Source organism: Notolepis coatsorum (genome assembly GCF_963971535.1).
Source record: "Notolepis coatsorum genome assembly, chromosome: 20".
NCBI lineage: Eukaryota > Metazoa > Chordata > Actinopteri > Aulopiformes > Paralepididae > Notolepis > Notolepis coatsorum.
In genome coordinates this window covers 31,064,441-31,081,092 of record NC_140184.1, presented here as the reverse complement: position 1 = coordinate 31,081,092, position 16,652 = coordinate 31,064,441, and the positions used below count along the sequence as shown (strand labels likewise).

Below are 16,652 nucleotides of genomic sequence, written 5' to 3'. Positions count from 1 at the left end.
CAGCTTTTCCCCCCAAGCAGTCAGACTGTTAAACGCTCATTGACTGTCCCCTCACGTGCACCATGCACTTACGTGGACTTGATAATCACTGTTACCACTCATCATGCACTTTATTATTTAAAATATTCTGTTATGTACAGTGTTATATGTGTTATCTGTTTCATGTATGTATATATTGTACTACGGTCTGTGGGAGCTCCCCTGAAATTTCGTTGTATACTGTGCAATAACAATTAAAAGTCTATTCTATTCTACCTCGGTATTGGGGTCACGGTTCGGTACGAGTTCGGTACAACAGAAAATAAATATTTATAATAATTATTAATATAATTTTTTTGTAATTTATTTAAATTTATATATTATATTTATGATAATTATTATAATTATAATTATTAAATAGAATAATTTTCTATAGGCTTGCCGTGGTAATTAGTGATACTGGTGTCATTCTGTGTTCAGGCATCCACTTGCTTACTGCCTCTTTAAACTTATCCTTGCTAAGTTTCAGTTTCACTTCCAGAGAGAATTTAACTTCACGAGACTGAATACTAGAGAACAGATGACATATTACAACAATGGCAGAGGATTATTTGGATTTAAACACAGATGAGCTCAGATGATCTGTCCGGAAAAGTAGGTTCTTCTTTTTATTTGATGAGCTGTGCCTGTGGCTGTCCGGCGGGGGAGAATGTTGATGTGTTTGTTGGCGCGCGTGTGTGTGTGTGTCGAAAACGCGCGTGTGTTTCTTTTCATTGGTTTCATTTGGTTAACGTTATTGGGCGCACAAGAAAACGAAAGAAAACTGTAATGATGACCCTGCAGCTGTTCCAATGTAAATGTGCCTGGCTTTCTCCTCCGTGCACTTTCGCCGCTCTGAAGTCTGAGCTCGGTGTGCCTGGCCACACGCGCTGTTCTCACACGGACCTCGCAAGTGCCTGCATGTGGGTGTGTGTGCGCTGTGGGGCGTATTCGTCGCATGGGTGCGCGTACCGCACCGTGACGGCCGTACCGTAAATTCGCGGGACGAATACACATACCGTTACACCCCTAGTATATATATAGGTATATAATACACAAAATCATCCAGGGGGGGGCGTTTTAACTCAAAACTGTGATCGTGTTTGCCGAGCATGTTTTTCGTCCAGTGAAACACAGTACTGTGATCGTTAGAAAAACACGTTATATACACTTTATATACATGTCATATACCTTTGATTTGGGAGTATTTGGGGTTTCAGGGGATCAACCAGAACGGTTTGGGCTTAATGCACATAACACGTTTTATCTCGCGATCTATGAAAAAATACTGGATTTTCTTGGAAATGTGCAATGTTTAGCGTGTAATAAACTACAAACTACAGCGTGTAGAAACAAACGATTTTTCCCATGTTGCACTACAAGTAATGTCTGTCAAAATGAGCCACACCATGTCTCCACAGCTATAATACAGAACACACACACAGCTTCGCAAACATAGTGAAACGACCGCGGAAACAACTATCAAGCTGGCAATCTAGCTGTAAAGATAAACGAGATGCTCTGCAGTCAAAGAGTTATGGGGGAAATATTCAACAGGTAGCGCAAAATCAATTTGCAACTGATCGAAGTTAGATTAGATTCGATTAAAATGTATTGTCATTATACAGCACAAGTACAGTACACCATCCAACCAGAGTGCAAATGTAACAGTAAAGTGCAATAGTAATATACAATGCCCAGGTGATGAAACTGGTTAAAGGCTTAATTTCGGTCTTAAAATCATGGTGATTGTAGTCACTTAAAAAAAAACATTACGTTTTACATTTATAGTCATGACTCAACGAACCATGTCCGAGAAACGGCTGTGTGTGTGTGCGTTTCTCGGACATGGTTCATTGAGTCATGACTATAAATGTAAAACAAAATTGTTAATGATACAAATATTTTCGTATTTATTATTATTATAATTATTTAATTCCGTGGATGTCTGTAGAATCGAAGTGACGGCAATCCCCAAGGACTTCTCCCAAAGACGGCTGTTATAAACTCAGGTGCACGCCAATACATCGAGACAGTCGTATTTATTATCATTATAATTATTTAATTCCGTAGATGTCTGTAGAATCAAAGTGACGGCAATCCCCAAGGCTTTCTCACAAAGAAAGCAGTTAAAAAAAACGGGCACACACCGGTCTGTCCGACTTACGACTGCCTTTTTGGGTTCGTAAATCCTACAAAAATCCCTTTACAATACGAAGCCGTTCGAGAATGACGAATACATTTATAAATCGAGTTATGAAGGAATTCCTTGGTAACTTTCACGTATGTCCGTTCGAGAATGAGGACCAATGTCTTTTCCAACATGGAGGGGAAATGAGCAGTCTAAACACCTCTACTAACGCAGGATAATAGAATGAGAAACAGAGGAATGGAGTAGACAAGACAAACAAGCATTCACTTACACAGACAAACACAAAAAAGTATCCATACATATGTATATTTTCCAGTGTATTTGCCTTCGCTCTTACCTCAGCCCCACTGGGCCAACGGTCTCATTTATTCGTAGAATCCCATGGCAACACTGTGTGTATATGTGTGTGTGTGTGCATGCATGAGTGTTACACTCTACCTCCCCACCCACAAACACCCAAATATTAATGATTCACTTAAAAGAGCAAATTTCTCAAACAACACAGTGCAACACACACTTCCCGAACCAGAAACTGTGGGTTGACAGTACTATCCGAGTGGCTCTGAACGCTCGCACCACTGCTTATAACCTGGGCAGAGTGTCAGGAAACATGGAGGAGTATAAGGCTACAGTCTATACTCTGCGCAAGGCTGTAAAGCTTGCTAAGAGGACATACGCTGACAAGATGGAGGCACAAATGGCCCAGAACGACACAAGAGGTTTATGGCGAGGACTACGGACGATAACTGACTACAAAGTCAGCGCCCCCTCAATGGGGAGTGCCGACGCCTCTCTCGCGGACCAACTCAACTCCTTTTACGCACGCTCACCGGCTAACGACGTCACTGGCGCGCCGGCTGTCGAGGAGGGGCATCCGCGGGGGGAGGGGGGCACTCTCTCATTGACGGAACACAGTGTGAGAAGAGCATTTATGCGGGTGAACACCAGAAAGGCAGCTGGCCCAGATGGGATAACAGGACGTATACTTAAGTCCTGTGCTAACCAGCTAGCCCCAGTGTTCACCACCATATTTAATCTATCCCTGGCTGAGTCCGTGGTCCCTGCCTGCTTCAAGGTGTCCACTATAATACCGGTACCAAATAAATCCTCCCCAACAGGTCTTAATGACTACAGACCGTTGGCACTCACCTCTGTGGTCATGAAATGTTTTGAGAGGCTGGTTAAGGATTACATTTGTGCCTCCCTCCCCAGTGATATCGACCCTTTGCAGTTTGCATACAGGCCAAACAGGTCCACTGACAATGCGGTCTCTCAAGTACTACACAGCACCCTCTCTCACCTAGACTGCCAGAAGGGGGGCTATGCAAGACTGTTGTTCATTGACTATAGCTCAGTGTTCAACACCATAGTCCCCACCAGACTGGTGGACAAGCTGATCGAGCTGGGTCTGAGCTCCGCTCTGAGCGCCTGGATACTGGACTTTCTGAGTGAGAGGCACCAGGCAGTCAGGGTGGGGGGTCAGACCTCCAACACCATCACCCTGAGTATCGGGTCCCCCCAGGGCTGTGTTCTGAGCCCCCTGCTGTATTCACTATACACACATGATTGTGTGGCCAAGTTCAGCTCCAACTCCATAGTGAAGTTTGCGGACGACACAGTGGTGGTGGGGCTGATCTCTGACAACGACGAGAAGGCCTACCGGGAGGAGGTTGATGTACTGGAACGCTGGTGTCAGGACAACAGCCTGCTCCTGAACATTGGTAAAACCAAGGAGCTGATCGTGGATTTTAGGAGAACACAGCAGGGGACACACACACCACTGAGGATAAACGGGGCTACCGTGGACAGGGTGAGCAGCTTCAAGTACCTGGGGGTCCACATCTCAGAAGACCTGACATGGACAACACACATAGACTCAGTCGTAAAGAAGGCAAAACAGCGCCTCTACCACCTGAGACACTTAAGGAAATTCAGAGTATCGGGGAAGATACTCCAGTCCTTCTACTCCGGAGCTGTAGAGAGCATCTTGACAGGACAAGAAGGCCCTACAGAGAGTGGTGCGCTCAGCTGAGCGTACTACGGGTATTGCACTACCACCCCTGCAGGTCTTATATAACAAGAGGTGCAAATCCAGAGCCTGCAGAATAATGAAAGACCCTCACCACCCCAACAACAGCCTGTTCAAGCTGCTGAGGTCAGGCAAACGCCTGCGAACACCAGCAACTAGGACAGAGAGACTTCGGCTCAGCTTCTTCCCCCAGGCCATCAGAGTCTTGAACACTGAACTCTCCACACACAAGCACACATGAGCACACACACAACACACACACTGTATACGCTCACACACTAACAGTCACTTTAGCATGAACACACACACACATGCTGCACACGCTCACACTCAACGGTCACTTTACACAATGGAAAGGTCACTAAAAAAATATATATATATATAACGGGAGTGGTTCTTGTATAGTAAACAGATGGATATAGCAAGCTAGCATAAGGAAACATAGTATAACTGTAGATTGCATAGTATAGCATTGTATAGTAGTGTACATAAGACCCAGTGCCTAGCTAACATTGTATTGCACTATCGCAGGACCTTAGCATGTCTTACCATGCTTTTTGTAAACTTTATGTACATATACCTGTTATGTCTTATTCTTATTACTTGTATTATTGCACAAATGTCTTATTCTCATTCCTATTCTTATTACTTGTATTATTGCACAATCGCTGCGGGCATGACCCCCCGCATTTCACTGTATGCTTGTATGCCGTGACAAATAAAACTCTTGACTTGACTTGAGCTGATGATAACATTTGAAACTGGGCCCTTTGACCAAATGCAAATTTCACAGTGATTATCTAACCTTTAAGCACAGACTCCAAGGTGTTTGGATCATCTACTATCACATCATTACTGTGAATCAGTAATATTTTGTCTGACATGATTTGTATGTGTTCCTTTATAGATTTCCATGGTTTCAATAACCGCCCCAAATTTAGATATAGCTTAACCTGTCTTAACACAAGAGTCCTGTAAGAGATATAGTAGTTCCTTGCTCCATCACCTCCAGTCCTCAACCTTGATTGATTGACTGAATTGAATTGACATTCCTTCTTTGAAATATGGACAGCTCCATAACATAGACCACAATACAAACAGATAAACTCAGTATAACACAATAAAGCCCTATAATAATAATAATAATAATAATAATAATAATAATAATAATAATAATAATAATAATAATAATAATAATATAAATAAATAATGTAATTTGTTAGCCCTTTGCCTTCACTGTATCTATAAGAGTACTCTCTTTTGGGAAAATTTTTATCTTATCGCTTATTGTCTTTCAATGGAATCATACCGTGATCAAACGATGATACTGTGCTACACAATTCTGTTCTCTAAATTGATGAGAAGCGGATATTAACTGAAACTATTTGAGGAAATACTATTTGAAATGGTTTGTTTTTCAGTTTATTCAGACTTCTTAATTTTGAGAGCCTTTGGTTAGGTGTCACACTTTACTCGTATGCTTTTACATAAGAAGATCATGTGATATATGTATATGGATAAAGTAAGAATTCCTTTCCGATTACTGTGATTCATTTCTTCCATATTGCCAAGTCCAGGTATCTTACCCACACTGTGTTGACTCCAACAAATCCCATATACTCCAACAAACACATTCATACAATTATGGACCGCTAGCTCCTATAACATAAAAAGGTACATTTAACAACATTTCTGCTTTTGTATGTGGAGCAGCATGCCTGTGCTATTTTCACCCCCCCCCCCCCCCCAAATTAAATATATATATAAGTTTAACAAAGTGCAAAGTGAAGACAACAAAATCTCCATTTGACTTCTATGCACCAGAAGAACAACGACTTTGCAAATGATGTGGGGCACTGCTCCGCGAGGAAACAGCTCTCTCTATTGACAGCAGCAAGAGGTCCGTGGCTGAACAGACATGTACAATGGAGCACAGTTGTACACACAGGAACATACAGTAGGACATTTGTCAAGAGGCAACAGGTACTGTGTAAAAGAGGTTATATCTCTATTCCTCTCCTTTCCTCGCCCTCTCCCAATGTCTGGGCCGGCCGGGAGAGCGGGGCGGTGCAGACTTGCTGAGACCAACAGAGAGTGTTCCCTTTGCCGCAAGGGAGAATGGGGAAGGGCGCAGGAAAAATAGTCTGAGTGATGCCCATGTCTGGCTGACTGATGAAGAGTTCAGCCGGGGTCAACCCATTACAACCGAAACCGTTTAATTATTAATTACACCCAATCTATACAGTAGGCACTAAAGGACAAGTGGCATGCTATGTTGAAAGGGTTGGCAGGGCTGGGGGTGAGGGTTTTGGGCGGCTGAGACTAGTGAGGGAAACTGGCATTTCTGCTATTAGTGCATGTCAGCAAAGAACTGAGATGGAAAAAGAGGGAGAGGTCCCCGTTTCTCGTTGGTACTAAAAATACAGATACAATATGCACACACACATACACACACAGAGCAGCATAGTGTGCATACTTCTGAAAATAAGAGAGAGAGATAGAGAGAGAGCGAGAGCGAGATAGAGATAGAGATAGAGATAGAGAGAGAGAGAGGAGAGAGAGAGAGAGAGAGAGAGAGAGAGAGAGAGAGAGAGAGAGAGAGAGAGAGAGAGAGAGAGAGAGAGAGAGAGAGAAAGGAGATACATACAGGTGGCATACCGGTAAGTATGACCAAATAAATGGTAAGAACAAAACAAAAGCCAATTCAGATGGTTCAGCCTTATTTACAAAGTGGGATGGCCTAGTTTTAACACTCAGAACGTTTAACTCTACCTGAACATCAGCAAAACGAAAGAGATGATTGTGGACTTTAGGAGGTCGGGGGCCAGGGACTACAGCCCCCTCAGCATCGACGGGGGTCAAGAGAGTGAGCAGTTTTAAGTACCTCGGAGTCCACATATCCGAGGACTTGACATGGACCACACACATTGACAGTGTAGTGAAGAAGGCACAGCAACGCCTCTACTTCCTCAGGTGCCTAGGGAAGTTCAAAGTGAGTCAGAAGATCCTCAAGAACTTCTACTTGTGCACAATAGAGAGCATCCAATCAATCCTGACTGGTAACATCACCTCCTGGTTTGGGAATAGCACCGCACAAGACCGCAGCAGACTACAGAGAGTGGCCCCGTTCAGCCGAGCGCACAATTGGAGGTGGGCTTCCCACTTTCTAGGACGTTTATAACGAGCGTTGCAGGGCCAAGGCTAAGAGAATAATAAAAGACTCTAGTCACCCAAACAACTGCCTCTTTGAACTGCTGCGGTCAGGCAAGCGCTACCGGAGTCTCATGGCCAGTACAGAGAGACTCAGAAGGAGCTTCTATCCCCAGGCCATCAGGATGCTCAATGACACTATATAACAACCCATCATCTACATTCACTGCACACACATCCACATGTACACACTCACTTTAAACAAACACTCACCTTACCACACACTTTATATTTATCTATTATTAAAGAGATTTACACTACATTCATACAGCACCCTACCCTAAGTTTTGTACCTCTGCATTGTACCTCACTGTTACTCATTTTACTCTGTATTGTATATTGTATATATGTATATTGACTTTACTTACTTCTTAATAATTTTCTTTAATTATTATTATTATTATTTTTTTTACTTACTTTCTTTTTATTGTATGTAGCACACTCTCAGGGGCTCATACAGAAACAAGAATTTCATCATAAAGTATTCTGTATTTTGTTGTGACAATTAATAAACAAACTTGAACCATATGGTGTGTTTGAACATGTGTACACTACGGTGGGTGACAGGGACAGAGGAAAGATTTGAGGGGCTTCTGGGTAGTGCAGAAGTAAAAGCACTCATCTACCACCGCAGAGATCCCCATTCAATCCCCGGTAGCAGTACCTCCGGCTTGGCCAGTGTTTGCGGGGGGGGGAAGCCGGTGACGGTATTAGTGGCCACCTCTACTGGTAGATCCGGCGCTTGTTCAATGCAGAGGGGATCTTGGGGAGATATCTTGAACCTGCTCGTTACACTCTCCCAGTGAAACTCCTGGCTGTCAAGTGAAAAGAAGCGACTGGCGACTCCACATGTATCGGAGGAGACACGTGTGGTAGTCTACACCCTCCCCAGACCCACAGAGGGCAGCGCAATGACCAGTACTGTGACACATGCAGGGAATTGGCATAACAACAAAATCGTTTGAGAAAATGCGAGAAAAAAGTTGATGTATTGAGTTGAATGTGACAGAAAGTCAGAACGGTTAATGCTACATATTGAGCCAAATATCCCTTGTGATCTTGATTGGTCAGGCATCATTACCTTTGCACGTGTAAGTGTGCGTGTTTGTGTGTAAAAAGAAAAAAAAAACTGGCAAGACAAGAATACTGTACAGTCACGAAAGAGCATCCAGGCTAAATCCCTGTTTCTGCCTGCTTTGGAATTTTGGCCCTGATGTATAAAAGAGCATCATGGCTCAGGGAAGTTGTGCTTCGTGTGTGTGTGTGTGTGTGTGTGTGTGTGTGTGCGTGTGTGTGTGTGTGTGTTACACAGGGTAGGTGAATGTTGGTGTGTCTGTGTGTATAGCTGGAGGCGCAGGGTGGAGGGTTGAGTGTGCAGGAAGCGAAGCCGCCTGAGTGGCTTGCTTCATTAGGAAACAAAATATAAGCTTTCCAGCCCATTAGGACTGACTTTAGATGCAAAAGCACATAAGACGACGACTCACCTCATCAACGATGCATTGCAGTAACTGGAGAGGCTGGGAAGAGGGAGAGAGAGACAAAGGGAGATCAAGTAGGCTATAGTATACACTATATATATATATATTATATATAGGCCAACATGCAATGTTGTTGCGATAATACTGGATCATGGCTAGGGATATCAATAATATAATAAAAGTAGTATCTATTTAGATCAGTCAAATGCAGCGACCCCCGGCGGGGGCATTACCCCCCTCCTGAATGTTTTTTTTTCTTTTTTCTTTCCATAATAGCACCTAATGTAACACCAGCAGTTAAAGCCTGATCTAATATTTCATGACAAAGATGCAATTTGAGGAACGTTTTAAATGAGAGAGCCAATCAAGGGTAAAACACTGGCGGGTATGGTAACGCCATAAAACTTACCATTAGAGATCCTTGGTTTTTCTGAATCTGTAAAGCAAGACAGGGACAAGGAGGGAGAGAGGCGATATGTAATTAGCGTGTCATAATCAAAACGACGCACTTGGACACATTATGATCACTGAGATAAAATTATTGCATTCCTGTTGGCAATTTGTGAGCATGCGTTAACACCATTTACATAATGAAAACACACAAATGTTAATAGCCTTCCTCTCATTATGGAGTGAAGGGAAAAGATCCAATAATGCAAATTTTCAGAGGACTACTTTATTCCTGCCTCCAGGGTATCTAGATACTAGGTTGTAAAATAAGCGCTGCAAACAGTATTTGCCGGTTTTGCAAACAATGGCTTAATTTCCTCTATTTCACAGGTACAACAGAGAAAGTGAACAGGTTCACATTATCAGCAATTGTGCGACAACAGAGCGACAGTAGGATTAAAACTCCCCTGTTTTCTTGAATTAGGTGAATATATAATTGTAATGATACATTCAGCACAAAACATTTTGAATGAAGAGAAATGATAGCAGAAAATGTGTCTATTTATTTATTTGGAAAAAGATGCTGGTGTTCGTAAAAAAGTCGTCCCTTGTGGACAGAATAAATGTTTGTAATTCCCTTGTGGAGAGTAACTAACAGGCATGGCACCTTGTGTAAGCTGTAGAGTGGTAGAATTTAAGATAGGAATCCAAAAAATTCACACATGAAAGGGTTCAACTCTGCTACTTCAAAGACGGCGTTAACCAAGCAACACACCCCCCTGAGAAGGTTTGTTTGCAATGATGGAACCAAGAATAAAGACAGCTCGACCAGAGTGGTATTGGTATGGAGGTCAAGTGTGTGTGTGTGTGTGTGTGTGTGTGTGTGTGTGTGTGTGTGTGTGTGTGTGTGTGTGTGTGTGTGTGTGTAAAGGTGTCTGTGTGAGTGTATTCATGCCAATTGGCAAAAAAAGGGGGGCTGTGTAAAGGTTGCAGCTATTGCGAATTTGTGCTTGTTTTGTTACACAGCTAGGTAAAAATTCTTAGATAAGTATAATGTGTTTTTATTCAGAAGAGTGATTCAAGGTCTTTCAGCTCCACTAAATGTAAATGTTTGCTCCTTTGACAATGCATTAGAGCACTCATTGATTCACTCAATTAAATAATTTTTTTTTTTTTTTTTTTACAAAGGTTTTAGAGACTCCTCAACTGCCTCTATATCCAGTTCTGCTTGATTCAGACACATTATAGGCAACTATGAAAAACGAATTTGTTCAGAAATAACTACTAGGACAAAATTGCATGCTGCTCTCGAGGTTGAAATTGGATAGTAAACTGAATCATTTTAAACTATTTTTACTATTTGTGTTACTGAAAACTGTAAGCGGAGAGCCTATTGGGATGCTAGATCCTAATGTGAAACACTGTGATTCTACCTGTCTATCTTTTTATGCTCGCTTATGCCTGTATTTTTTTACTGTTGTGAAGCACTTTGAACTGCAACCTCTGTATGAAAAGTGCTATACAAATAAAGTTATTATTATTATTATTATTATTATTATTATTATTATTATTATTATTATTATTATTATAGTGGGAGACCAACTTATTGAAACATAATTGAGCGCTTATTCTTCTTGTATGAGGTCGTTTGTCCAGGAATCGACAAACTGAGCTTAACAACCCTGTCTGTTTAACATAGCCTCTAAACACTGTGGGCTGAATATCTGATTAACATATAATGGTATGCATGTTTGTCCTGAGGGTAAACACTGTTTAACATGATTATCATGCTTTAACAAGGCCTTCCATTTAGTCGATTGTAATATTCGTTTGAAAATAAATGTTAAGGATGATAAACAAAATAAAAGTTTGTCGGGCAAGCAAACATCGTTTGATTTTCCATCAGAGCTGAGCAAGGCTGAGCAACAACATGAAGATAAGTGGCAAACAAAGTTTGGTATTTTAAATCATTTCTGTGCACTTCCAAAGCAACTTGATAAACACTTGAGCATGATACATAATCCTTGCCAGTATTCAAGTATTTTCAAAGAGATTTCTTTGAGGGCAGAAAGGTCAACGAATCCATCAAAGAGGGGAGAATCTCAAGCTTTAAGGACTGTTGGAAGTTCATTCCATGAGCTAGGGGCATCATACAAAAATGCAGATTTACCCTGTTCCGAGCAAACTCGAGGGACCTTAACGACCAGCCAGTCACTAGAACGGTACCAAAATTCCATTCCAATAATGTAGTATAAGAAGGTAGCTTACCAATAAGGGCCTTAAAAATGAACAAATACCAGTGTTTGTTGCGCCTCTCCATCAGCGAGGACCGACCAACCAACCTTCTCATAAAGGACACAGGTGATGAGGGTCATATCTATCATTAGTGATGAATCTGAGGGTAGAGTGATCTACAGAGTCCAAGGATTTAAGGGCTGAGGCCGCAGCATGCCTATAAATTACATCACCATAGTCCAGGACTGATGAGAAAACTGCTTCGACAACTGGTTCTGTTTAAGAAGACAATTTTCTGTCGCAACTTGGAGGCAAGGTTGTCCACATGGAATTTAAATGTAAATCGAGCCACACACCAAGATATTTATATTCAGTGACTCTCTCAATGCTAGAACCACTTAGAGTAGATATGTGTAAACCATCATATTCAATGTTTCTTTCTCTAGAAAACAGCATCAATTTAGTTTTACTAGCATTAAGAACCAATTTAAGTTTAATAAAAGCTTCCTGGAGGGTAATAAAGGAAACTTGTAAGTTCTCAATGGCCAATTATACAGAGCCAGTAATACAATACACAACAGTATCATCTGCATACAGATGGACGCGACAACCATTCAGCAAAGACACAATATGATATAAATAGTGAAGAGGACAGGACCTAGAATTTAACCTTGTGGCACACCTTTAGTTATTGATACAATTTTTGATTGGGCATAACCGGACTTTACACAAGACGTCTCCCTGAAAGATCATCTTGGAACCAATCACATGCATTTCTATCCAAACCAATAGTAGCTAATCTTTTTAAGAGTAAATGGTGATGACTATCAAAAGCTTTTAATAAATAATAATAATACATTTGATTTATAAAGCGCTTTTCAGGAACCCAAAGACGCTATTGACAGATCAATAAAGAGGGCAGCACAGTGTTTCTTTTTGTCTAAAGCTGATATTATTTCATTAGTAACTAAAGAGATGGCTGATAATGTGCTTGATGATTGGCTCTGAACCCGGATTGGTGTGGGCTTAGTACAGAGTGATTTGTCCAATGTGTGAATAAAGGCTGTCAATCAAAGCCCTTTCACCCTTTGCATACCCACTAAGGTTCATATAGGCCACACTGCATCATATAATATCTAGGAGGCTGAGTTTTGCATGTCCTTTCATGTCCCAGGGCTGTGCAGCCACACTGGGGGACCTAAGCAGCCCACTCACAAGAAAAAAAGGGTCTGATAATTACGAGTTTGGGGAAACTCCCCCATGCGCACCGTTTCTTTCTGCCTTGAGGTGTACCTCCCTCAACCCTTGCACTGTAGCCATTCTATCTATGTAATTAACACGTGCCAAAATTGTAAACAGAGGCCAGCTGGATATGTTTACCAAGTCTTGTGCTAGTCGAACTTAAGTTGTACAAGCTGTGGCTTTTCAAAGTTTGATATTTTGACCATTGATTATAGTGCCACGTCTGGTGAAATATTTGTTGTGATGCATTGGCACACCAATAATTATCATTGTGACAAATGTCATGTGTCTATCATGTACTGTGTTGTGCAAATCAGGCAACTGACTTATATGAGCTGCTTGGTTGCAGCTGAATTGATTAGTTAAGGAAATGATGATGATAAAATGAGATGATCACATTAAAAGTTTATTTTGTAATTGTGATAGATTGAATACACCACTAATAAGACCTCTCACATGTGTCATAATCTTTCTGCTCAGAATAAAGAGGGACAACACTTAAGAGCTCTATGGTTGATTAGTTCACAGAAAACCCTCCAATCAACAACAATTTCAGGTTTAGCTGCCATATACCACCACTCCTTGTATGAAGAGCCCAGTCAATCAATTTGAGAATAAAATGTTTGAGGTTTGGGCCTATAATATGATGTTTTTAACTGATCCTGGAAGGGCATGCATTATGAAAACCCATGGTCTCCAATTTACCTATATCAAGCCCCACCCTCCTTTCTTGATCCTCCAATCACAATTGTTGCTTCCCCAAAAGATCAAAAAAGAGGGTTTGAGATAAGTCAATTGACACAGCACAGTGCTAAAAGATATGTTATGGTATCTTTTGTACTTTTATGGTATCGAATCACACTGTCATTTGATACCAAGTAGTTAATCTCATCAGTGTGAGCTAATAAGCTTACTATAAGTTTGAATGTTTGTTCCAAGATGTAAAATGTTTCTGTTCAACCACAATCCAGAATCATCCAAAATGTAACAAAGCCTCTGACTGGCTCACACAGCACATGCAAAGCATATAACTCAGCAAAGTAAGGTATCGAAAGAAGTATTGTTTTGGTATTGTTATTGGCACAGGTATCGAAAATGTTCAAACGATACCAGCCCACATACAATATTTATCAGCGTTTGGCTAGTGGTTGATGTTGACTTCCCACCCTGCTAATATCAATGTTCTACTCCATTTTAAGAAGAAACAGAAAAGAAAAGAAAAAGGTAAAGAAATATATAAAAAATAAAACAATAAATAATAAAAATAAAAGAGTAGGCAATACAAATACCTCTTGATGGATGCAGTGATGTGTGACGAAAACCATTCAAATAAACACTCAGCCGCTGACAAGCTTCCTCATCCGCGAACCCATTGAAAATTGAGGAAATGTGAGGAAATGATGAAAAACTAAAACATGCAGAGAACAAATAAAAAGGAAGAAATCAATCAAGAGCCAATAGCGCTGGCGGCTGTATACACTATATACATCAGGTCTGGTGTCTTCAAAGACTTTCAGAGCGGCCCGTGCAAAAAACTCCATTAACTCCTGACAAAGAATGCAAATGAATCACAACATGTGGTGAAGTGGAATTAAAGAGACCGTCTCTAATCAATGACAACCACTGGATGAAAAAAAGAATGCCAGGCAAGTCAACCCATTGACTAAACAACACCCGCACACGCACATTAAAGGGAGTACAGTATGACATGAACACACACACATAGTGAAAGCAAGGCGTGTACAAAGACCCCTAACAGTGCAGCAGAAGTCCATTCAAACTACAACATGACACGGCCTCTATCGCCCAAATTCTAAATCCTTCCATCATGTCCGTTGTCTTACCCCTCCCCTGTGGCTCCCAGTAACCACCTTCCCTATGGTGTACAATCTCAGGTGCATCCAATCTATTCACTCTGCCTCTCCTTTCTCACTACCACCCGACCCTCTCTCTCGCTCTCTCTCTCTCTCTCTCTCTCTCTCTCTCTCTCTCTCTCTCTCTCTCTCTCTCTCTCTCTCTCTCTCTCTCTCTCTTCTCTCTCTCTCTCTCTCACCTCTCTCTCTCTCTCTCTCTCTCTCTCTCTCTCTCTCTCTCTCTCTCTCTCTCTCTCTCTCTCTCTCTCTCTCTCTCTCTCTCTCTCTCTCTCTCTCTCTCTCTCTCTCTCTCTCTCTCTCTCTCTCTCTCTCTCTCTCCTCTCTCCTCTCTCTCTCTCTCTCTCTCTCTCCTCTACTCTCTCTCTCTCTCTCTCTCTCTCTCTCTCTCTCTCTCTCTCTCTCTCTCTCTCTCTCTCTCTCTCTCTCTCTCTTCCCCCCCCCCCCATACAAAAACGTTCAGTGTTGAGTGTAGCGGGGGGTTTGGCGCACACAGCTGCGCGGGCGTCTGCGAGAATGACAGCTGAGGCCTGGGGTCCTTGGCTGGCTGCGCCTGGCGAGCCGGAGCCGAGCGCTCTCGCCATGCCGCTCTGCTACAGCCCGCAGGTGAACTGTCTGCAGCACCATATGGAGACGGGGGGAGAATTAACACCGAGATGAAGAGAGGCTGTGGCAGCGGGGAGTCCAGAGTCTTTCTGCTTCGCCATCATCACTCCGTCCCTCCGTAGGAGATGTACATGTATTAATGTTAAGAAGGAAGGGATGAGGAAGGGGAGCGATGTCGAGGAGAATGAGACCAGAGAAAGTGTGGCACGCATTAAACAAAAAGGGTGTATAGAGAGAGAGAGACAGAGGAATGCTAAGGAGGGGGGGATGGAGATTATAAATTAATGGTGCGTGAAAAACATTCAATACTCCAGCACAATGCTGTGGCTCTATTTGCTAAGAACATGAAAAAAAGGTTATCTTTGTTATTTCATATCTCTGGTTATTTAGGATAATATATTAAGCCAATTTTGATTGAAATAAACCTCGACTTTGACCTAGAGTAATTCTTCGTCGTATGAATACTTGACATTATCTACAGACCATTCCCATTGAATGGTTGTTGTTTGGCTTGGTACAGGTAATTGAGAGATCACTTACAATACCATGACATCACCGGTCGGCACCAAATACAAAACAAAAAAGAATGTGGAGCCTAGCCCAGCGTTGTCATCGCTGCAAGTAAGTTATGTCATCTTATGATGTCATGGAACGAGTTGGTGAGGTGCTGTAATGCTGTTGACTTTCTTTTTTAGGGTATGTCACTTTCATAATTCAGCTATGAATGTCCACCCCAGCTTTGTACTCCAGACATAACAAGAGATAATCATAGTGAACTGTTGATGTGGCGCGCTGCTAAAGAAATATTGTTACACCTCTGTTCTTTTTCAGTGTAACTTTGAAGCTGCTTTACATCACATACCGTTTTCTCAGTGAGATGAAACTCCTCTGTAATTAATTCAAGAAGCAGAGTAGGGCGGAACCAAAGCCCTATCTGTTCAGAGACTGTCTAACTGGCTACCTTTGTTCTAGTGTAGCCTATATCTGTTCAAAGACTGTCTAACTGGCTACCTTTGTTCTAGTGTAGCCTATATCTGTTCAGGACTGTCTAACTGGCTACCTTTGTTCTAGTGTAGCCTATATCTGTTCAGGGACTGCCTAACTGACTAACTTTGTTCAAGTTCAAGTTTCAAGTTTGTTTATTATTTGTCACAATAAAATACAGAATACTTTACGATGAAATGCTTGTTTCTGTATGAGCCCCTGAGTGTGCTTCATACAGTAAAAAAGTAATTAGAAGTAGGTAAAAAGTAAGTAAAGGAATGTTCAATATCATATATACAATATACAGTACAGAGTAAAATGGGTAACAGTGAGGTACAATGCAGAAATGAGGTACACAACTTAGGGTAAGTTGCAAATGAGGTATGAATGTAGTGCAAATCTCTTTAATAATAGATAAATATAATTTAGTGTGAAAG

The 16,652-nt window shown here is 41.7% G+C and overlaps 1 protein-coding gene across 2 annotated transcripts in view; it reads right to left on the bottom strand.

Moving 5' to 3' along the window:
- Positions 1-16,652, bottom strand: part of map2k5 (mitogen-activated protein kinase kinase 5) — a 242,248-nt gene that overhangs the window by 76,760 nt on the left and 148,836 nt on the right. For both annotated transcript variants that reach the window (XM_084337552.1, XM_084337553.1), the window contains 2 exons: positions 9,297-9,323; positions 8,894-8,926 (listed from right to left, as the gene is read on the bottom strand). In XM_084337552.1, the coding sequence (XP_084193678.1) occupies positions 8,894-8,926; positions 9,297-9,323 (60 nt within the window). The remainder of the gene's footprint in view (positions 1-8,893; positions 8,927-9,296; positions 9,324-16,652) is intronic.